Source organism: Cardiocondyla obscurior, linkage group LG13 (genome assembly GCF_019399895.1).
Source record: "Cardiocondyla obscurior isolate alpha-2009 linkage group LG13, Cobs3.1, whole genome shotgun sequence".
Classification (NCBI taxonomy): Eukaryota; Metazoa; Arthropoda; class Insecta; order Hymenoptera; family Formicidae; genus Cardiocondyla; species Cardiocondyla obscurior.
The window spans coordinates 543,294-567,457 of record NC_091876.1 but is presented as its reverse complement, the minus strand read 5'-3'; the positions used below and the strand labels follow the sequence as shown (position 1 = coordinate 567,457).

At 30.1% G+C, this 24,164-nt stretch overlaps 1 protein-coding gene across 1 annotated transcript; it reads right to left on the bottom strand.

The window, feature by feature from the left end:
* Positions 1-275: 275 nt before the first annotated feature.
* Positions 276-23,977, bottom strand: LOC139107670 (tachykinin-like peptides receptor 86C). The gene is made up of 8 exons (XM_070665457.1): positions 22,172-23,977; positions 14,652-14,865; positions 9,282-9,416; positions 8,006-8,086; positions 6,253-6,403; positions 4,910-5,106; positions 1,925-2,052; positions 276-984 (listed from the first exon to the last, which is right to left on the bottom strand). Exons 1-8 carry the CDS (start codon positions 22,464-22,466, stop codon positions 857-859), a joined length of 1,329 nt encoding a protein of 442 aa, XP_070521558.1. The 5' UTR covers positions 22,467-23,977; the 3' UTR covers positions 276-856.
* Positions 23,978-24,164: the final 187 nt, after the last annotated feature.

Here is a 24,164-nt window from a genome sequence, read left to right as displayed (position 1 = left end):
CACCGAGAAATTAATTCCTTCCACCTAGCCTGTATGTATTCCCAGGATGCATAAGCGTTACAATTTCATGAATGCCATACATGTGAATGCCATAATTTTCTATCAGAGACACGCCATTCTTCACTCACGGATGATCGTTCGGTTTGATAATTTCGTCATGCTTTCAGCGATCGAAAGGAAATGGGAAATGTCGTTCGATGCGTTATACATATAGATCGAAAATTGTGCTCTTCTTCGTTAAATACATGCATTTTTTAAACAAAGATTAATTTAACTCTAATTTTTATTAGTGATATATGTTACATATGTTATATTATGTTGTAATATAATATAATATAATAATTTCATTAAAGTAAAATATTATTATGCATATAAGACATGTGTAAGCATACAGGATAATCCATTTAAATATAAGACCACCTAAATATCTCGAGAAATGCACATCGGATTTATCAGATTGAAAAAGCAAAAAATACGTGTCCAATATTTTTTTTTCAAGATCTATGGCCTTATCTAGATCTATGGACCACCCTGTACATGTATAATTATATTACTAAATACGTTCAAGTATTAAATAACATCGAACTTTTTTTATTAACAATTCTGTCAGTCTTATTTACATTACTAGTAAGAAAATAATATTCTTTTAAAAGAGAAAATAGAACGTTACGTTTATTATTATTATTATTATTATTATTAGCACAATCATTAATTATTATTTAGTGCAGTTGGAAATGCGTATGCTACATCGTTTAATAATTGCTTGTGACAAAAATCGTTGTAAATTATGAAGATGGTAATTTTATTTTTACCTATCTTGTTGTTATAATTAGTATAATTAATATTTAATTAAAATTTAGATTATAGCAGCGTCTTCCTTAGTATGAAGTCCCTCACACATTGTTCGGGCATTTACTCGAAAAGTCTGTACTTGGCTTTCGGCTACGCTTTGTCGCCACCTGACAGAAGTGGATTTAAAACGACCTAGAAATAAAGCAAATGTTTCCCACTTTTATCTATTTTTATTCGATGTGAAGAACGTGTAACAAAAAAAAAAAAAAAAAATTTTTACCATACAAATAAATTATTATAATAATTGAATTTACATTTTAATTATGGACATTGCTTGAACGGGTTAATTACTCTTTATGATAAAGAAACATATACTTGTAATATCATTCACATGTATTATACGCAGTTTTTTTTTTTTTTTATACAGTATACATATTTGCAAGACTAAGAATAAATTTTTCAATAGCATTTCCTTTGACTAATCTGAGCCATAAATTACAGTAATTGAAATAGAAAATGACAAACTGAGGTGCAAACTGATTTGCGCTTATTCATTTTGCTTCAAACTCACTTTAAATTGAAAAGCTTTTTAAAGAATCCTTTCTGATCTTTAAAACACAAATATAAAGATAACAATCTTAAAAAATCTCAAAATGCTATCAATCAAATTGTTATATATTGTGTATAAATGAGATACTATTAGACAAATTGATATTGTTGCTACATTACTTAAAATAATTTAACAATTAATGGCAAAATAATTGGTGGTAGATTCTTTTAATTCGTTACACACAATACAATCGTATCGAGCAAACTGTATCAATTACAGTTATTGTAAAGTATTATTATTTAAATTTAATTTTACTCGTTTGTGTGATAAGCATAATTATACAATACATAGAAAAGAATTTAATAAAAATTATATTTACAAATAAAAATACACGTGCGTATTATTTTTTTAAATTAAATATTTTACTCGAAACAATTTAAATTGTTAAATCGAATAAATCTGCAAATCGTAAAACAAGCCATTGAAATCATTTGTGCGTCAAAAAGTAATACATAAGTGTAAGATAAATATAATAAAACGTTACTGAACTACTATTTGTTATAAAATAAGAATTGTACTTACTCGAATTACACGGTATGAGTTCTGAACGTTGGAATCCCGCCAATTCTTGTGCTTCATGGGTTTGCACGTTCGTTCGATCTATTACGCAGCAACATTTACAGATTACCAGCTCGAAGTAAACTCGAAATCTGTAACAGTTAATACGTTTTATGATACATAAATGCGTTGGAAAATAACACTCCGCTTACCTAATTAGCTAAATTACAATTTATTTAAAAAATGTTAATGTAAGACAATAACGGATCGCGTGCTCACACACAAGTAAAATTCAAATCAAATTGGAAAAAAATGATTGCAGACAAGATTAGTAGTTTGAATTTAAATTGGATAATAATACCTCTATATAATTTTGTCTAAAACTAGAATGAATTAAAACTTTCAAATGAGGTCGTATATGTATATGTAAGAAAACTATCTATAGCACAACCTTCTTTATCATTCTTTAGATCTATTATTTTTGGCAGATCGATAATTACATACTTCTCGACGGTTTTTTTTTTTTTTTTTGTTGAACATGTTAAATTTTTACACTATTAAAATAACTTGCTTTATTTAATTATTTATTTAATTAATTATTATTTAAATGATTATTATATATAAAATAATTATTTTTAATTATTTCTTTAATTAAAAAAAAAAAAATATATATATATATAACAAATGTTATAATTCACAAAAAATTATTAGGAATACATTATATTTTGATATTAAATATAATCAGTTTTAGACAAAAATTAAAAGTTTAAAATATATTCTGCATCTTCTATTTCGCCTTTATTTATTAAATTTATTTCTATTTGTTATTTCGTTTCTTAAAGCTGTGTTTTTTCTCTTTTTTCTTATTAGAAGAAATTGTTAGAACGAAGTTTTTTGTTCGATTTGAATTATTGATACGACACAAACACCGGTACATAAAATATACTGGTTGTCACAAACATAATCCTGGTAAACGACCTGTTTTCTCATTCGATTTACTGACCAAGATCTTGACGGCTCGTTCATAATACCCTTAGACTCCTTAGAGAGATACGACAAAATTTTATATTCATTTTGACAATACACAGATATTCCTTAAATCTACATAGACATGCTATAAAAATGTAAGATGTTGTAAAAATAACTCTATATTTTGTAAAAGTCTATTCTCGTTGCTTTTCCTAATTTTTTTATACAACATTTTTATTAAATAATTGTTACTACAATCATCACGTAACTGAAAAAAAAAAAAGACGTGTGCATCTGCGCGCGGGTGTGTCTCGAAGATAATCCTATCCAATTCTACACATAACGTTATTAAATTTGTTGTTCTTATTAGAGCAAAGAAAAAAGAAAGAATGGAAAAGAAATATTATAGGTACTAATATTAGTAATACATTACCGTTATTTTCAACATTCGTGAATTTAGTATGCAATTTTCCCTATTTAATAATCAACCATGCCGTAAAATGTCAGAAGATATTCAATTAATACATTTTATTACACTAAACGATGATATTTTATTATGCCAGCGTCAGCGTTCATTTGTGATTATTATGCGATTGCATTAATATGATTTTAATAAAATGATAATTAAGTCCATGTATAGCTCCAGTCTGCATTACGACAACTGCAGTGGTTCTTGAGTATACAATGACGTCGTATGCAAATATTGTGCATAATATTATTGTGCATTCGTAATAGATGTTAGGTCTCGCATTTAATCAATTTGCTTCTGTGATACAAGATATAAAGATATTTTTAAGTATATCCTATATGCATTTATATTTATATGTACAGGTTATAAAAATTTCTTTTCTCACCGTCGAAATAAATCTATTAAACACGATATCAATAGATATTATTTCTAAAATTAATAAACTAAATTAAGAATTAACCCGAGTGAAAATTTATTCCCACTGTTACTCTAGCTATTAATTAGCTAGCCACGTCGTGGTTCATCTCGTGCCTGTCCAGCACTGAGCCATTATTAACTAGCTAATAACGAACTAGAAAATCTAGATACCTAAACGTTTTTCGTTGCGTACTTGCGTACCCTACGCACGCTCGACTGCCGAATTCGCTGGTCGCCGGGTTCGACGACTATCGCGGTAGTTTAGTGCGTGCGTGTGTTGACATCTGGCCGGCAAATTTCTCGCTCCAAGTTCGCAAGATGGAGGAGGCGCGGGCGGCGGGCGGTAAGAAGCGGTTTGCACGGCGAATTCGACAGTCGACAGCCCCGCGGTAGTGTTGGTACGTGCGTGTGTTTTCATCGGCCGGCAGTCTTCGCGATCCAAGTTCGCAAGGTGGAGGACACGCGGACGACGGACGCAAAGAAAATCAGTTTGTCCGGCGAATTCACCAGTCGAGAACCCCGCGGTAGTGTTGGTACGTGCGTGTGTTTTCATCGGCCGGCAGTCTTCGCGATCCAAGTTCGCAAGGTGGAGGACACGCGGACGACGGACGCAAAGAAAATCAGTTTATCCGGCGAATTCACCAGTCGAACGAGCTTTGCATAAGGTTAGCACACAACAGTAAATAAGTACGCGGCGAAAAACGTTCAGATACCTCTTTAGAAACACGGTTCGCGCTGGACAGTGACTAGACAGATTTTTTTTTTTTTTTATTAATGCATAAGTCTCTCACCGTCAGACCCAATCGGTTCAATCTCGGCGCAAAAACTGATGAAACGTAAACTTTTTGTCGCGTGCCATGCTGTTAATCTCGTTTTAAATATACATGTATTGCACTTTATCTGTCATAGTCGCTCACGACTTGCTTATAAAAAATTTGGAAAATTAAAACATATAAATATAAAATTATAAAATTATATAGTAAAATTAAAATTTCACCAATCACGTATTGTTTAAAATAGATTTTATAAAGAATATTATTAAAAAGTGATAAAGTCTAGAAAAAGAATTTCTGTTTGATCTTTTCTTAAATAACAATTCTATTTTTCTATAAAGTACAACTTTTTAATATTTAATTAAAAAAATAATGCAATACCTGTTGTTCATCCAGTAATATATAATCGGATTCACCATAGAGTTGGACATTGCAAGCCAGTAAAAGCTTAAATATACGTGTTGCACATAACTACTTTCTGCAAAATGACGGTGATGATATACGAAAATAAAAAATCCTTGATACGGTAACCAACATACCGCAAATATTGTCACTACAATAATAAACATCTTTACCACCTGCAACAAGTTAAAAGAAGAGATATTAAAATAAAGTTTAGCCAAATCTACAATAAAAAATTTATCTGTTTTTTTTTTTTTTTTTTAATTTAATGATTTTAAATTTCTGAACATGAATCATGTTGTATAAAACGTTTGGATAATTGTACATATATTACAAAAGAGGTCTAATATAAAATTTTTACCGATATATAGTAAGTTTTTTGCACTTTTATAAAAATGATGTAAAAGATGTAAAAATTTTCATTAATACAAATTAGTTGATATCCATTTTCAAAATTTAATTACAACGTGTATCACGCTTTATTATCTAGCAGTATAAAGCTCTGTTTGTAATACTTAATAGCAATCTATTATTTTAAAGTTAATACTTTGTGTTTATGTTATATTCGGGGAGGGAAGTAGTTGTTAAATTGATACTACGAAAGAGCTAGTCCAAAATGTGATATCTAATATGAAACATGTAAGTGAGTAACTTAGAAGTATTATTGAATGTATCTTTTGAAATATTATTATAATATAATATTAGATAATCATTAAAATGTCTGTTTTACATATAAATATATTCCAAGTAAAATTGTCAACTAATATTTTATAACCATAATCCTACGATAGCCTGCTTTACAAAAGCATATTTTGAGATTTCCAAATAATTAAAGTGCAAAGATCCACTTAATTTTCTCTGGAGATTTAAACGTAAAATTTTCTCGCGTTTTCATTTACGGTTATAATTGATAAAATTTTTTTCATATTTCCGTCAATTTTAAAAATTCGCAAACTTTTCGAGAATGCAATAACATGCGAGAGTATGTAGGTACTACATGTACTTTGAGAAATTTTCGTATATTTTTTAAAAAACATAATTAATTATTGAGCGCTCAATGATTTTGTATTACAATTGGTTTCAACACTTAGATCCTAAGAAGAATCAAGAAAGATTCGATTATATTACAGAATCATTAAACGTTCAATAATTAGTTGTATTTCCTAAACGCAACCATTGATTTCTTACAGTTTTAGGAACCATATACATATTAAATGTATGCGAATCAAGTTTTCTACCCAAGTTGTTCCTCTTGTTCAATATATTTTACATATGATTTACATCGAAGCAGTGTAAAAATTAATAATAATTCGACAACGTACCTTGCGTTTAGATTTCATCGATTCTTTCTGATAATGCGTGAGTTCACCAATTGATTTCGAGCCCCACAACTTTCGTCCCATGCACGTGTAACAGACAGCCATTACTGACATGGGAACCAGATACGTTACAGTGAGGAATAAGAGATTGTAGCTGTTGAATAAGTAATTTATGTAAAACCATAAGGGGGATATGCTGGGAGATATGACAAGATTTACTACACCAAGTTTTTATTAAATTAGACATATAACGAATATCAAGACGTATTCATCAGTTATAAACTGAAATTGATACTCGATATAATATTCGAGGTATGATTTCTTTTATAACGCGTTAAATTTTGAAGCACAAGAACTGTGTTCTGTGTTTTGACTCAATATCGATTTCATTTCACCACGTACTTTTGATTGAAGATTCAATTTTGGCTCCCAAGAGTGAATGTGGCGATCAAAATCGTTGGATAAGTTAAATTGCACATAAGAGGACCATTCCGCGAGATTACTTAGAATTTGTGATGGAATCGCAAAACTTGATTTCCATTTTCGTGTACACAGAATTGTACGTCTCTGCCTGCCGAGTTTGCGTGTTTTAAATTATCCTATTGCATGCTATCAGATCCAGTGATATTGTTATATCCGTTGCTAAATAAGCTTAACTTAGAGTTGCCACGAAGATATGTACGAACAAAGGTATTCTATGTAAACTTTGGTACTGCTCGATGTTCTTCTTCGCAAGGAGAGAATCTACTGCTGCTAACGACAGCAAGTTTCTCGACTATTCGACAAACGAATACCTCGGATAAATATCTCAAGTTTCACCCACGTAACAAAATGTTACAAATGACCAATTGTAAGATTTATAGAGATATTCAGTTAGAGATGTTTTTCAGGGTCTTATCTTATGGCTTGCAATTTAGATGTTGAAAAAGTTGATATGGTTTACTTAATTTTTTAAATTAATGCATTTAACAGAAGAAGTCGGTATCTTGGTAGCTGCTGCAAAAATCGATTGTCATATGCTCCCAGATTCAATCAAAATTAAAATTACGCAGCTAATGATTATGTGTACTCAAAAATGCGCAAGTGATCAAATCTAAACTATAACAACAAAGTATATTAGTTTGATTTTATAGCAATCACATGCTCTCTCTCTCTCTCTCTCTCTCTAACTTTGAAAAAATAATTTAATTTTCATATAATATTTTTTGCCTCAAACTTCTCTTCAATAGAAAAATTCAAAGAAGAAAAAAAAAAGAATTTAAAATTTTGTTTGGCTTCTGAATTGATTTCGTCTTGTTTATTATTCATATAGAAAACGGAAGCTGTATTTAATATTGACTTTTCACATCCAATATTAGCTTCGCGTTTTTCACTTTTCTATTTTTATCAAGCAATATAATATAACACGTATAAGTTGGTTTTACATTGTTTCGGAAAGAAATCGACGTTATTTTATTTGTTCGATATCTTCAAGTGCTATTTATTTGAAGAAACAAAAACAGGCTTTTAATTTAATCGTGATCTCAATCTTTTTCGCATTTGTAATGGGTGTAATCGTTTGTAATAGATTAAAAAAAAAAAGTGTACAGGGTGTTTTTACAGAAATTTCTTTCTGCACGCGATTTCACGTGCGCGCCTTTCCTATTAACTGAACAATCCCGGTTCTGTACGCAGCTTTACATATTTTTTAACTCCATTACCCTGAGATCCGTAAAATTTTGCATAAAAGAAACTCAGCAAAGAGCTTATTACTCACCAGTACTCAGCTTTACTACGTAAATAGCCACCGTCAGGCCACAATAAATAACAGGAGGTCCTGGTTGTTCCGTTAGAATATCTGCAATTGATTATACGTCAATTTCTTGGAGAATATTGAAACCAATATAGGGAACGGAAACAAATATTGTCAAAAAGGCTAAGCTTTTATGTCTATCAATCATGTATATATGTATATGTATATTGTATGTACTCTCCGTATTCTTGAAATATTAATCATTAACAATTGAAAGCTTTATTTTTCGTAACGTTTTTGTAGGGATATTGGGAAAAAGTTCTTTTAGCATTAAACCCGAAGATAGAAAGAGTGTACTTGGCAATTTGCAATTTTAAATAAAAGAAAACTTGGATAGCAACAGCAAAATAAGATGCAATAGAGTATGGAAGAAAGAGAGAGAGCGAGAGAAAGTGTTTTACAAAATAAAAATGTTAATTAAAATTGAAAGAGTCTAATGTAGGACGACATTAAAAATAGAAAGTAAAACGTGATTAGATAGTAACAATGAGTCAGACAGAAAAGATAAGTAAGAAGTTAAAGACGTGTTAAAATTTTACCCGTTATATTTTATATGCAATAATTAATTATTAATTATTGTTATATAATTAATTCTGTAATATCGATCATTATGTCTGATGATTTTGTTTGATAAACGTGATAGGAAAATGTGTGAATGTATGGAAGCGCATGATGTGTAAACTGATATGAAATAATCTACAAAGATAAAATCGTGTAAATCTGCTAGGCGCTTTATGGCTATTGAGGTGGATGACATATATGCGGGTAGGTAGGTACAAGCTATGGAACTAAGGCACTGTAATTGAGTCGTTACTTGATAAAGGGATTATAAGCCAAAGCACGTTCCAACTATAATGTATTCAGCAGCAGCTTTTATGCCATATAAAACGAAGACTCTTTTAAGTAAAACATATTAAAAACATTTTCCTTGTCTATTCCGCAACAAAAATATAAAATAAATAAATGAAATAAAAGTAAATATAATATTAGGTACACAGTTGCATATTGCAAATTGATGAATTTTAAATTACAAGTTTTCTCGCAAAATAAAGATACATACGAAAAGAAGCTTTTGCTACTTGTTTTATTCGCATGGTAACTTACTTTTCGAAAATATTTTAAAATAAAGTAAATACAATAATATATGAAAGTTTATATTAAATACGTTTAACTTTAATATACCCTAACAAACTTTAACGAAAGCTTGCTAAGTGATTTGTTTAACCATTACTATAATTACCTGCGCAATGTTGTTGTGGAATATAACAGACACGGGGTTGCCAGTGCAGATGAAATGCCCCAGATTAAAATTAGAGTAATCACAGTCCTCTTGCGAGACATATGGTGTTTAAGAGGATACATAATGGCCATATATCTGAAACAAACGACATAATGATACTATTTAATATTCCTCGAGAGATTCGTACAAATTATTGAGATTTATAGCAGCTAATCCTCCTATATCGCCAATATCTTATTCGATAGAATTTCTTTTATGTTTAATAAACGTGTAATAACTTTAATGTGGTTTTAAATATTATTATTTTATTATAACGTTATCGTGATGTTGAAGCTAATTACAGATGTCATGCAAACAGAATCAAGTAATATGGTCTAGAAATTAACGTACGTTTCACGCAGATATTAACCGGATTACAAATTCGTCTCTTAATTGTTTCGACATTAGCATTATTGCTCTCATGACTTTCATACGTAGGCATGTAATAATAACAGTTTAGCAAGTTTACCCATCGAACAGAATGTAATAATTGATTAACCTTTACCGTTCGAATCAATAAATTATTTCGTGACATTAACCATAACATCTGTTGTAGTTGGATTTTATTTAAAGTACTTTTTTTTATAAGGAAAAGTGAAAAGTTTTAAATAAAAAATTATTTGCTTTTTATATTTATAAAAATTTAAAAAAAAAAAAAAACAAAAACTAAATATATGATACATTAAATTAATCTAAAAAGAAAAAAAATTTATGTAAAATAGATAGTCGAAAAATACATGATTTTTTAATTAAAATCTTTGGTCAATGTCGTCTAAAGTTTCTAATAGTGCTGTTATTAAAATATGGGTTTACATTGACATTTCTGTATAACATGCTGTTCATCAAATATGTAAATTAAAATAATAATAATAACAATTTAAAAAAATTATATGCAAGATATCATCTATAGAAATTGTTCGTGATAGAAATTAATAAACTCAATTATATGTTTTATATACATATTCATATATGTATAATAATTTCGTTTAGTTACCATCAAATTCAATAAGACAATAAATATTCTACGTTTGAAACACGGATCCTGTTCATTTGCCATGCAATAAACTGTTGAGCAGGTTTCCACGAGGAAACTGAACTTTACAATTACTTTTGTACTTTATGTTCTTCCGGGATCGGGGGAGGCTACATTTCTACGTACAAATCCACAATAGAATATCTCGCACAAGTTTCTATATCGTCCTGGATATAATCAAAGGATCGAGAGTGTCTTTCTTCTTCTAGATTAAGTTACGGAGATGTTGAAAATTGGATCTAAATTTCTAATAAGAAACGCTGTTGCATGCGTATTTGAGAACAAAGTAGTCTATACAATTCGAGCAACTCGCACTTTTTACTAGTCAACCTTTATATCGTAATGTTTTTCTCTTTTAATGTTTTCATTAGATAAATGATTAAAGCTGTCGTAAAAAAATAATTGAATTAAGCAATAAAATTATGATTATATAAAAATTTTTTTTAACATAAAACGCTTTGTAAAATTTCAATCTTTATTAAATTTTTAATAATATATTTAAATGCTCATTTGCTTTAGATAAAGAGAACTGAGATATTAAAAGATTTTTCTTAATTAATTTAATAGAGGATCGAAAGAGGAATAAGAGAGAAAAAGAGATAATTATTCCAATAACTGATTAGTTGCTAACTACCAGTTTTCGTTAATAATTCGAAATAAATTTTAAAATGTATTCTCTCTCTCCCTCAGCAATTTTGATCTTTTCTTGAAATGCAAATAAATGCACTTGTCATGTAGGAAACACTAAACAACCGTACTGCGTTGTTTTTTTCAGAAGTTTTGGCATGTATAAACCTATCATCGCGAAGTATTTTAATAAAACTATCACAACTACAACGGTATTTTGTGTTGCATTGATACAAAGTGTTCTTCCCCTAATGGTAAGAATTATAATTTTAAACTCACTTTGAAAATAATTGGTTACCAGCGTATATTCCTCTAAATTTCAACTTTAAAGATAACTTGATGTATCTACACTAATCTTCTCACGTTATAACTAATGTCTGTTAATCTTTTAAATTTTATTAAAAGCTATTACAAAGAAACATACAAAATTAAGTATTAATATAAATAATCTCTAGTTAAATTTTTTAAATTTAATATGTTTACCAATAGTAAAAATTTGTTTGTGTCAGCCATCCTACACTTGTGTTTTTTAAGTTGAAAACATTTCAACGTTAGAAATAAAAAGAAATGGCACGAGAAAAGGTTAATTTCTATTATTTTTATCTCAAGTAGTACAACTACTAATTGTAAATTACTACACTGCATTACGAAGAGGAACATTGCATCGCAAGAAAATACTCTGAGAATTAAACGTGAGAAGAAATGTCGAATAATATTAACTAGCAGCGAAATATTAAAAGTATTCCGGACAAAAGTAGGAATAAAAGAAAGAACATCTGAGAACTGTCTATCGCTTGTTTAATTTGCAATAATTAATATTAATATAATTTTTTACATTAGAAGTTATATGTAGATATAATTAACTTTGTCGCGTCGCGTCTCGTACTTATGGAGCACCCAAGTATATCAGGATACGCAGGTGTGATACGTTGTCCAGGCACGAGGAGATAAAAGCTGCGAAGTAGGGTCTAATGAATGTTTAATGGGCAGCAAATCTAATTTCCGGTGGGTTGTCAGTTCAACCCCGCGAATGTACAACGTACAACCCTACGTACCTATGTACGTGAGAAGCATAACTACTTAGAAATGTTCGAACTTCGATTTCTCTTCCATCGATCAGTACGTGAAAAGCATTGCAACATTATATAGATAGAACCTGTTTAATATCCCACGTTACTTAAGATAATTAGTATTTAATTACATTTTGGCCTTTTCACGGTCGAAATTCTCTATATAACATAATTTTTTCTTATATAAATATAATTATTGTGTGTTATATTAAATTAAATTGCACATTACTTTTGAGATATTAATTATAAAATCGATAATTTTTTGATAATATTTTGTAGTTTCGATAAATATGTGACAAATATTGAAATGCAAGTTGGTAATTGAATACTTTTAAAATGCTAACTGAAAATTCGATACACTCTACGGATTTATCGATGAAACCATTGGCAAAATTGGATTTGACTGTCAACGTTGATTGATCGTTTAAATTACCTTTATCTTTAATGAGTCGTTATTAATTGATGGATCGTCAATCGAATTGGACATTTGTCGATGAAAATTTGGTACACTGATAAACTCAATTATTACAGTTGTGAGTTTAATGTTTCAATATTTCACATTATTCCGATGTACCTAATATAGATATTTTCAAAATGTACACAAGATTTAAGTAATAACTTTTTTTTATTTAATGTTTGTTATAATTTTGCTAATAAAAACATAGCGGAAAGGTGCGCTAAACTAACTAAAAGTAACTAATCTAAAACTTAATTTTAATTCGATGATTAGTATAAAGTTTATTTTATGCCAAGTGCAAACAACCTTAAATCAAACAAAGTGAATTGTTGATTAAATTATTGAGCCTGCGTAAGAAAATTGATATAATTTAAGTCATTGTTTCGTTTCTTTTAATCGCGTCAGGAATTTTAAGTGTGCAGTATTTCTTTATATTTATGTTGAGCATAAAAAAACATCGGGTTAAATTAAAAATCCAAAAAGTCAAATGACAGTTCCTGTCTTACAAACAATTAAGGTAATTCAATTACGGTATATTTACTCATTTATTGGACAATTTGAATGATCGTTAATTACCGTAATTCCTCCGATAACATTCACTTCAAAGCCGATCCTGATCCTCCTACATCAATTAGTGTTCATTATATTCACCCTCTTACCCATTTCTATTCCTGAAGTTCCGTACAACTTCAACCTCAATTTCCAGCGCGCAGAGTTAATTTACCGTAAAATAATTTAAGTATGAAACTTTAAAATTCTTTTTTATTATCGCGCACAGCTATAAATCATTAATCAAAAGTACCCCTATTACACTCGCATACACATACATGTAATACATACATTTTAATAAAAATTAAAAATTAAATTTCTAATAATAAATAAAGTGATATAAATTAACTTTAATTTATTTTGAAAAATTATTAATAATATAGATTTGATTTAATGTGCAGAATAGATAGAAATAACCACGTGAAACCAGGCACCCGGAAACGAAAAATATAGAGTTAACCAAATGTTTTAGATTTGAAAAACAATTTAAAAATAAAAGAAATTGATTTAAAAAATAGGCAATGGAGAAACTCATACACTTGAAGAGTAATAAAAGTAAAACGGTATATGTACAATACATACGTTAAAGAGGAGAATATGAAATATAAACAAAAAGAAAAATCAATTTATACTATATTGGAATTGTAGTATAGTGCAGGTACGACACCCTACTCGCTTCTTGAACAAACGTGTGAAATGGTACGATTCAATACCATTCGATTATCTCTACCAGAGATTGTACTTGATATCGATTCCATATGAATGACGCTAAAGTCAAATGGCAACGTTCTGTAAGCGATTCCTTTACGGCTTACATATGGCGATATCGACGCAATAGTAGCTTTTCCTTTACGTGTCACCGTTAAAAAGAATCTATGGAACCGAGTATGTTCGTATGTCTCCATTTTCTCGACGTATTTCAGGATTAGCCGCGTAAACCCACGTATGCCAACGAGAAAACGATTGTTCTATCCTATATAAAATAAATCGGTGAAGAAAATGGAAACTAAATTGCGTCTGTTGTGAAAAATTGTAATTAAAAAAAAGAAAAAAAAATTTCTTGCTTATACATAAATAATAATAATAATAATAATAATAATATAATTGAATAATACTTAACGTACAGATGTGCACATTTGCAGTTTTTACGTCTATTACTAATTGCGTTTATAAATTAACATATAACGTTTACTAAATTTTTTTTTAATTAAAAATACAAAGAGTATAAATATAAAATTTTGTTTGATTTACTTTTGTTTCTTAAAATAATGTATAAATTATTATTACTTTTTATAACGTGGCATTATTATTTAGGCACGCAATATATTATTTTTATTTTTTTCAATAAGCTATAACAAATACTTTTTATTAAAAAAGGGAATTTTAAACATATTTGTTAATTAAATTGTTTTGTTTCAAAATTTAGATATCACAATAAACGAGTAATAATTCATATTTAATATCTTTTGTAGTATTTATAATTTGCTTAAATTATAATATTGTCGGATAGCTGACACAAAGTATAACATTTTGCGAAAGAAAACAGTGAGAAAAATAGTGAAATATGTGTAAAGAAGTTTCTAATGAAAACTTACCTGTCAAATGAAATTACGACGAGAGTAAAAACGCTAGAAGCGACTGTCACGTGTGCTACAAAGTTGTTGATGGTGCAATACACCATACCGAAGGGCCAATTAGAGTTGAGGAGGAAGATAAAGTTGAAAGTGCAGTTGAGCAACGACATCATAAGATCCGCAACAGAAAGATTTACCAAGAAGTAATTAGTTACGGTGCGCATTCGTCGGTGAGCTAAAACAAAAAAAAAAGAAGTCACCTATAAAAGTCATGTTAATATCTTTACGACACCTTTGAGCATTAATGAAAATGTTTGAATGTCCATTTCGAACTTTTCTCGCTTTATTCCGCCACTTATAAATCGTAAAACTTTCCGCGGAACTACCACGTTATTAACCGCGTTCAGCGGAAAAAGCTGTTTTGCAGCTGTTGTTTAAAATTATATACCTAAATTTGATTGGCGTATGCTCTTAATTTTGGCCAAATTTAGGAGTACACGCCAATCAGATTTGTAATTTTTACAATAGTTGCAGAGCAGTTTTTTCCGCTGAACGCCCTCATTGCGACTTTTGTCGTCGGTGTATTTGTGTAGCCATGACTGACGGTAAATTTTTCTGCGCACGTTCCGGCACATCTTCGCCAGTACGATTTGAAACATTTATCGTTGCAAGAAATCCGCCCGTAGGTGGGTACTTTTCAAAAATAAAATCTGCACATGATCTTCTTTTCCTTCTCTCTAGTATTTTTCTTGAAAACGTTACCATGTCGCGAAGAAAGACTGAAAACTATTAAATTGTCTATAAAAATCTGAATGTTATTTTAAGCAAGACATATTTTTTCAAGAATAATACTTATATGTATATTCCTTTGAACGTAATTATAATTTATTGTCTTAAACATCTTGCTTTTAGTTGGTGCAATTTTGTTTTATCAACATTTCGTGGAAAGCTTTAATGCTTTTGAATTAGTTTCGTTTTATTACAATTTAGCATATTACGTTAAATATTATATTACCATACATTATTGCAATGCGTTAAAAGTCACCCTGTAAGTTTATACGCGCTTTACGTGGGATTACGTGTAAAAAAATAATGATTTTTAATGTTACGGCAACTAACGTCTAGCAACGGCATTTATGTTTTTTTTACTTAGAATCTAAATAGTGCTTTGCAGTTGAGAAAAAATTATTGTTATTATGCTTGGGGTATTCGCTAACGATACCTCACAGCGCATAAATATTGATAAGTCATATAAGAAGGCAGGCACACTAAATATTTGTTAAGAAGAAGGAAACAACTAATGTAAAATAGATTACATTACGTGTTTCTGGGTAAACCAATCTTTTACGAAGAACATTAACGCGCTAAAAACTTATCAAGTTGTGGTATGTGGCGAGTTTAAAGAGTTAATCAAACTCTAAACTCCAAAAAAGAATACCTTTCAATAATTATTTATTTTTCTACGTGAGTTTGCCAAGTGTTTTTACTTTTAAGAACCGCACAAATGTGCATTTATTATCGATTTGCTGAAAAATATACAAGATTTTATAAAATATATTTTATTACATAAGTGATAACTTTTCGAGATATAGATGTCTCAATTTATCCTATTAACGGACAATGGAAATCGACCATTTGTGCATAACAGACGTAAGCGGATTGCAACCCAATTCGTGCGGAGGCGGAAACCTCGCAGTAGAAATTTGTAATATTGCGATTTACGGATTAATAATAATTGCTGAAAATTTATCAAATAATTATTTGATTGACTTTCTAAAAATTTAATACAAATTTTATTTTATTTTTAATTTTATTAATGTTACGTTTAATTAATTGAAATACCTTTCAAATTGTTTATTGTTCAAATTGTTTGTCGTTTTTTAATAAGTTATTACTATATTTTTAATTTTAATTTACCGACATATTGAAATAAAATTGCATTTTATACGGGGAAATCATGTGTGGCTTATGGAAGTGCTTTAAAATGCTTTATGAGTATCAAAAATATCATAGCATACCGGCACTGTAGTTCCCATATTACGTAATACATCAACCACATGTTGTTCTTTATTGTGCCAAAACTGGGTTAGCTACTTTTTATCAGTTGAGTGCTTTTCTCCATTTTTTGCCTCTGGAAAGTTTAAATATGTTTACCATTTCGCGCTTTGAAAGTATAACGATGCTGAATGCTGAAGTTTAAAGTAAACTGTGGTAATTCAATTTTTTTTTTTTTTTTTTTTTTTTTTTATGCTTTAAGTGGTGCACAGTTAAAGGATCCTAAGTGGTTTAATTAAGCGCCTTTTCCGCTTTTATTATATGTATACGTATACCTATATGGAAATTTCAATTTTATTTTATCCCTACAATTTACAAACTTTTTAAACTTGACATAAATATAAATATATTACAATGTGTTAATCGTTCAATTGGCAAATTGATTAACTGTACAAAATCAAATGTGGAGAAAAGGTGTTGAAGGCTAATGTTGACCGCCAATCCAGTGCTTAATCATTAAAACTCGATAAAATTTGTAAAGCAAATTTGTTAATCACTTGGACGTGTAAACGACTTGTTTAATGCCGTAATTACACGCAGATAAAGACACATTTTAGATGTGCATACAAAATATCATTTAGTGTTATTAAAATAATAATATCATTATTATGACAAAACTGAGATTTTGCATTTTTAAGTGTATTATACGTCAAACGTAACAACACATGCAATATACAATACAATTTGAAAGTACTTTTTGTTAAAAGAAAGAAAAAAAAAGGCACCAACGAATAGGTATTATTCAAACGTTTTAATTTAATTAATTATTATTCAAGTATTAGTAATAAATAAATAAATAAATGAATGAATAAACGTAAGAACGATTTGCTATCTATCGTTTTCTACATCGTTTTCGTTATTGTAATCATTATTACAATAATGGTTTAGTTAGTTGTGTCCAAATGCAGTCCAACTGCGAGATATTATGCTAATTCTAACTGCCTATCGCAAACATATTCTAATGTCACTCACCAAACATATCTTACAAAGATACAAATCTTCTGTAACTATCTCATTAAGTTCTCTGAGACATGCAAGCGGTTAAACAAATTTGTTAATAATTGAACGCATCATGCGATATGTACATACACATATGGTGTACATTGTGACGTATAAGAATTATAAAGGAAAAACAATTTTGGCCGGAACCCCAGCAGAATAATGTGCTAGTTTCTTATCAAGGCGTAGCCAAATGCCCAAGAGATTTGCATTCTATACATATATTCTATTCAAGAGCACTTCTATTTCAATGATCGCCTTACTTGTATCAAATTGAGCGGGAAATCGAGTTGGATGTAACTTGATATAGCGGATGTAAATTTCTGAACAAAACTCTCCGTGAAATCTCTCAACAATGGCATTTGTATTGTATCAATTACATCAGATATATCTCGTAAGCAGACTTAATCTGACATACATACCTACCTACACTATTTAATCCCCGCATTGGTACGAGAGTTTGAGATTTTTTAATGCATAAAGAGTTATATATTAAACTTACGTAGATGTAAATTAATAAAAGTTAATTGGGTTAACTTTGAAATAAGCAAATTAAATATTTTTATTTAAAAGTAAATATAATTAATGAGAAAAATTGGGTAAACTGTTAGAGTAATACTGATTATATCACCATTTCGAGTTATATTTTGAAAACTCGTTCCTATATAGGTACAACAGATCATCAAATGCATTCGACGAATTCACTTGTACGTAATTGCATTACATACGACGCGTATATGCATAATGCGAGCTGTTAAATTAATCCTAACATTAAACGTACATTAGGTAATTAGAAGTGCTCCGTGCAGGGACAATTGTGTAGAAAATCATATTTGAAGCCGATATGTTCCTTTATCTTTTCAATTATAATTATTTTGATAATAACATGCACACTTTAATATAGCGTACGTTTGAAATATGATAAGTAATGTGACGCTACTACGAAATTCTATCGGAAAGAAAACACGGTTCACATAAAATTCGTGCCGTTCGAAAGAGATGAAATGCATTTGAAAAAGAATTATGTGCCCCATATTATAAATATATATATATTTTTTTTTTTTTTTAAGTGGCTCACATGTCTTCGATTAAAGCTCACATATACCTAATTTAACATCACAAAACAATGATTTTTGCGTATTACCGTACAAATACCAAGAATTCGGCAAATTTTATTTCAATGTTTTTTATATTAATATAATATGGTTTTGCTTTAGAGACAGAATTTTAGCATTTCGTGAACGTGTGTTTTTCAGAGATGGATCTTTGCAACCTGTAACGCCACTTAAATCTTCTCTTTCGCTTCGCGACAACCCCTCTCAGCCATATTCTCAGCCATTGCTTATCGTAACAACCTCGCTATTATAAATCCTTCCTTGTCGATGCGGACAAGCAGTAAGGCCGAAATGCCCGAGAAATACGGATGCTCGTTATAAAGCTAAATTTCTGCGAAATTTTACGTTTGGGCCGTGCCGGTCAAGACTCCTAATCCGAGCTATCCAAGTTCTCCTACCTCTAATCGATAGGAACATTCTGAGCTGTGCTCGTAGACAGTCTCGCACGGAAAAACTTTTATCACAAATTCCACTGGGATGTCGAAGAGCATCGGAAATGATGCGTAAAACATCGCAGTTTCTTTGACTGATAAATTCCCGTTCGTAAATATACTTTTTCCACTTTTTGTTTTGAGGACATATGGGCTTTAGTATGTGCACAAAAGAAGACAAAGTGGTATCGACTTTGGTACGACGTAGCAATATATTCAAGCATGATTAATTTTATTAAATTTTTGTCAATAAGAAACGTACTTTGTAAAGCGTAGATAAGTGACGTTATCGAAATAAGTGGAACATGAAAGTAAAACTTTTATATAATATTACCATCGTAATAGACAAAAGTTTCAAATTTTCAGCGATTTGATCGCAAACTCCTGTTCTAATATGTTATCTGATTTAGAGATAAATGTCATTTACAGACAATTTATGGGCAAAGACAGGAATTATCGGATAATATAGAATATAAAACATTTATTTGTATGTTGCACAAATGATTAACACTTTTAACAATTTAAATACGTGTTCATATTTTTTACGTTTCTTTTTTTTAATTTTTTTTTTTTTGATGCAATTTTGTTTCAATTTTTTCTGTAATAATGTTAAAATTAATTTTTTTAATCTTATCAATGCAATATATATAGTAATTAATTAAAATATTTAAATAAAGTGAGAAGCAATAAAATTGTAACACGTGGAATTTTATAAGCTTTTTGAGTATACACATATATCCATATGTACATATATAGTTTTTAATAATTTTGTTTTCAAATATCTCTGTAAATAATTACATTTGATCACTTTATGCATCGTACGTAGGTACACATTTAAGTTATAACAAATAATAAATTTTTTTTAACGCTTAGCGAGAAAGATCGGTTTATAACACCAAGTTTTCTTGCTCGGCATCAATCAACTTCACAACTTTATTAGGGGAATATATGGCTCGAGAAAAAGTATAACTAATAAGTTTCTTTCTTATTCTCGGTTATTGCGTGAAAAGGTAATGGAAAAATATTAAATTGTATTAATTAAGTTTGCGCAATCTTTAGTACTCGACTCATAAAGTACGGTAATATATCTATTAGAGTGGAGTGAATCCCAAATGCACCTAAATTGGTGGTGTCCGTTTTACACTGTGCGTATCTGAGATATTCCTAAATAATATGTATTTTCTATCAACCAAAAATACGAACACTGGCGAAACGCGTTATAAACTAGCGTGTAAAAATTATTTTAAAAACGCCGAGATCTCGATAACAATAAATCTTTTGTAAATAATACAATGTCCCGCATAACGGTGTATGCCTCATTCAAGATTTTATATTCTCGTTATTGTAAGCTTTAATTTTATTGTGATATAAAATGCTGCGCGCATAAACGCATAGTTAGCTCTACGGATTCGTGGCAATTTCTAAAGGTTGCGGAAACAAGTAAAAAAAAAAAAAAAAAAAAAAAAAAAAAATACCAGCGTTGACGTAATGGTTTGGTTTATTCTAGCGTTGAGCGAGTAGATATACGAGTAAATGGTAATGCTGATAAGCACCTATTATAATAGAATACCAGTTTTAAAGAGAATAAAAGAAAGAAAACGCGAGAGAGAGAGAAAGAGAGCGAATTTTAATTGTATGGAGGTTGTAAACGGTTTTAATAAAGTACGTGCCGGGAAATTCAATGCATATTAAATTTACGAGTGTCTTAAAGTAGTATGTACTTATGTGATTAATAATTTATATTACATGGGGAATAACGTGTCGAATATTTATCAAAGATCTGCCGATAAAACTCACATTTACTTGTAGGATATAGTATATTATATAGAGAATGTATATTTATTATTTTTAAGATTTTAGAAACTACGTAAATTTATAGTTGTACAATACAATATTATTATTAAGTATTATAAAATATAAACACGTACAAAATTTTTTTTTTTTTTATCTGTACGATCTGTATAAAACTAATTTAAAAATAGGTTTGGCGTTGTAGGTATACATATTCATGTGTGCATAGACGTAAAGATAAAGGGTACAATGATAGGTTTGAAATCAATGATATATCACGGTTATAAATCTAACATGTGTATTTAAATATTTAATGGACTTTGAATTAAAATTTATTAGTATTAAATATTTGCTTTTAATAAATTTATTTTATATCATAAAATTTAATATTGATTCAATAGGAAAATACGTAGCTGACGAGAGTAATTAATTCACAAGATGAAATATATAGGCGCTTGTAAAAGAGATAAAAAAATTGAAGAAAAAAATTTTTTTTCAACTAAAATTGGTATTATTCTAACCGCTTTATAAAAAATGTTTTATATAAATTTAAATTTTTATAAAATTTTAATTGCATTTAAAGGCATACCGTAACGTATAGTTATGCGCGCATATAGACAAATAAAATACATACGTACACATGTGTTAAATAATGTATAATGTAAAATTAATTCAACTTAATCAGGCAGGAAGCTGTAACATTTAATGTGTATTATTTGTTCGCACACAATTATTTGTCACATAGTTTGTTAATAAAATTGTGTATATAAAAAAGAAAAAGAAAAAGAAGAAAAAAACACATACATTTAATACTTACGCACAGCTCGTAAAAAGTTATTGTATACTTTTATTTATTCAAGTAAAAACAAATTGTCTCATGATTGAATATGCTCGCCGTGATATGGATTGATAGACAACAAATGACAATAGCGTAAGTAGCTTGCACAAAGAAAAAAAGAAACGAATAAAAATTTAATCAAGGTAATAATCAAGGCAATAAATATACAAAATATATAGAATTATTAATATACGTAAACATTTACTTTTATCAAAAATTAATGAAAAGTTTATTTGCGAAAATTTTTCGCAAGCGAAGCAGAAACTTTTTGCGTGCATGCTATATCTGGTTAAAAAAAATCAATCTCCTTACCAAGTACGATCCACATAACGATGATATTGCCACTAGTTGCGACGAGCAGAATCACTGCAAATATGAGAGACCAGAAGAGCTTTTGCCACCATGGCAAATCGAATGGCCGTTCTTGATTAATAAGAATGCAGTCGAAAAGCGCCTGGCGAAGAATATCACGCCTGGTCGACTTGTTCAAGGTTTCTTCGATGAAATAACGAATCTCGCTGAGATTCAGTCTTAACAACAACGTGACATTGTAATCCAGAACCGATGCGGTGCAATTATACAAGTGTTGCAAATTTGGGCCATTCATATTCGTAAAAGTTATTGCCCAGACAATTCCAAAGCTTCGATCGATTTCGTTTCCTCCAAACGGTACGTTTAATCGATTTTATGAGCTGTTACCGATTTCCTGCGACGTGGCGTACCGTGAACTGGCGAGTAACTATCATTATAAGGGTTTAACCTGATTGTTCGCTCATAGATTGGAAAAACGTGCACGTAATTGTTCTGTATTCGCGGCACTTGATTGGAAATTCTTACGGCTCGTTATTTAATCAGTACAGTGGTATGAATAAGTTTCCAATGCGAAACTCGAAATATTTTTCATCTCTCATTTTATTAGCACTTAAACTTCGGCGCGTTTATTGTCCATCGACTTAATAAGATTGTCTTGAAAATCAGAATAAACGCGAAAAGATTGTATTTGTGATTACTTTGTTACGGAAATTCGCGGTTATCTCGGTAAGCGCTCGGGAATCTATGCAATATTAATTAAATTTGTAAAGATATATTTTATCTTTACGCAGATGTTGCAAATTAGTTTGCTTCACATTTTAATTCTATATATATATCTTTCAAGCAACAGTACGTAGGTAATCTTATTTCTTTCAGTTACGTTTATGTTACGTTGATATTCATCGATGCTACGAAGAAAAAATGTTACTGAATTGTGACTTAATGTATGCACGTCGTACATTTATCGCACGCGCGCACTTTAGAATATTTCGCACAATATTTCTTTTCTTTTTTTACGATTCTCTTTCGAGAATATTATCACTGTAAATGACAAAGTTTATCACTCGCGTTCTCGAGAACTTGACAGTACATATCCGTGTGTACTGTCGATCAAATCTTGATTGTCTCCTTCCAATGGGTATCTGTCATTTATTTGCACGCGATGTCGATAGTCGACATTATTGTCACATTATCAGAGTCGTTCGCGGACGTCTACCGCGAATGATTATTCGTCAATTGACATGATTCATCGGGTGAATCAAACCGATGTACCGTACCGAAGAACCTCGTCGGCGATACTGAAACCGAAAGCCTCAAAAGCGCGTTCATTCAGCGGTGCGTGCGCACCGTAAGCATTCTTGCACCCCTTTCCTTCGTCCACCCACCCTCGCTCAGTCTTTCTACTTGGACACAAGTGTCAGCTGATGGGAAAATACGCGAGTGTCGGCGCCGATCTGGAGCGGGTATCAGCACGCTCGCCGATTTATGATAGCTATTTTTCAGGATAAAAGCCAGGAGACGCTTGCGTCACGTACGATGGGACACTTTTCAAATTCAACAGATGTTTTATATTACGCGCAGGAATGCACCCGCGTATCTGGCACTTTCCAAGATTTAACGCAGACTCTGATACCCAAAATGCAAAATCTACTATATGCTATGGCTAGCTGCTACACGTCTTTATATTATTTTTCAACCTTACATTTTTTAATAAAAAATATTTTATTATTGTACATTTAATTCTTTACCTAAATTAAATTAATTAATTTTTATAAGTTAGATACGACCCTCAAAATGGTTTCTATTAAATTATTTATTTTCTAATTTTATATTATATTACACCCCTGTTTGCATATTTACTAATTTATTGATTTAAATTACTTTTCAGCAAGCAAAAGTTTAATTAAGTACGGATCATTGTACGGAAAATTATACTTGTGTGCAAATAAAGCTAGCTTTACTCTAAACATTATGCGCCTTTGACGTGAAAATT

Coding starts and splice junctions, on each gene's coding strand:
- LOC139107670 (XM_070665457.1), bottom strand. CDS start 22,466: ATGAATGGCCCAAATTTGCAACACTTGTATAATTGCACCGCATCGGTT. Junction 6,404..8,005: donor CGTAGTAAAGCTGAGTACTG/GTGAGTAATAAG, acceptor CTTATTCAACAG/CTACAATCTCTTATTCCTCA. Junction 985..1,924: donor ACTCATACCGTGTAATTCGA/GTAAGTACAATT, acceptor CTTTATTTCTAG/GTCGTTTTAAATCCACTTCT.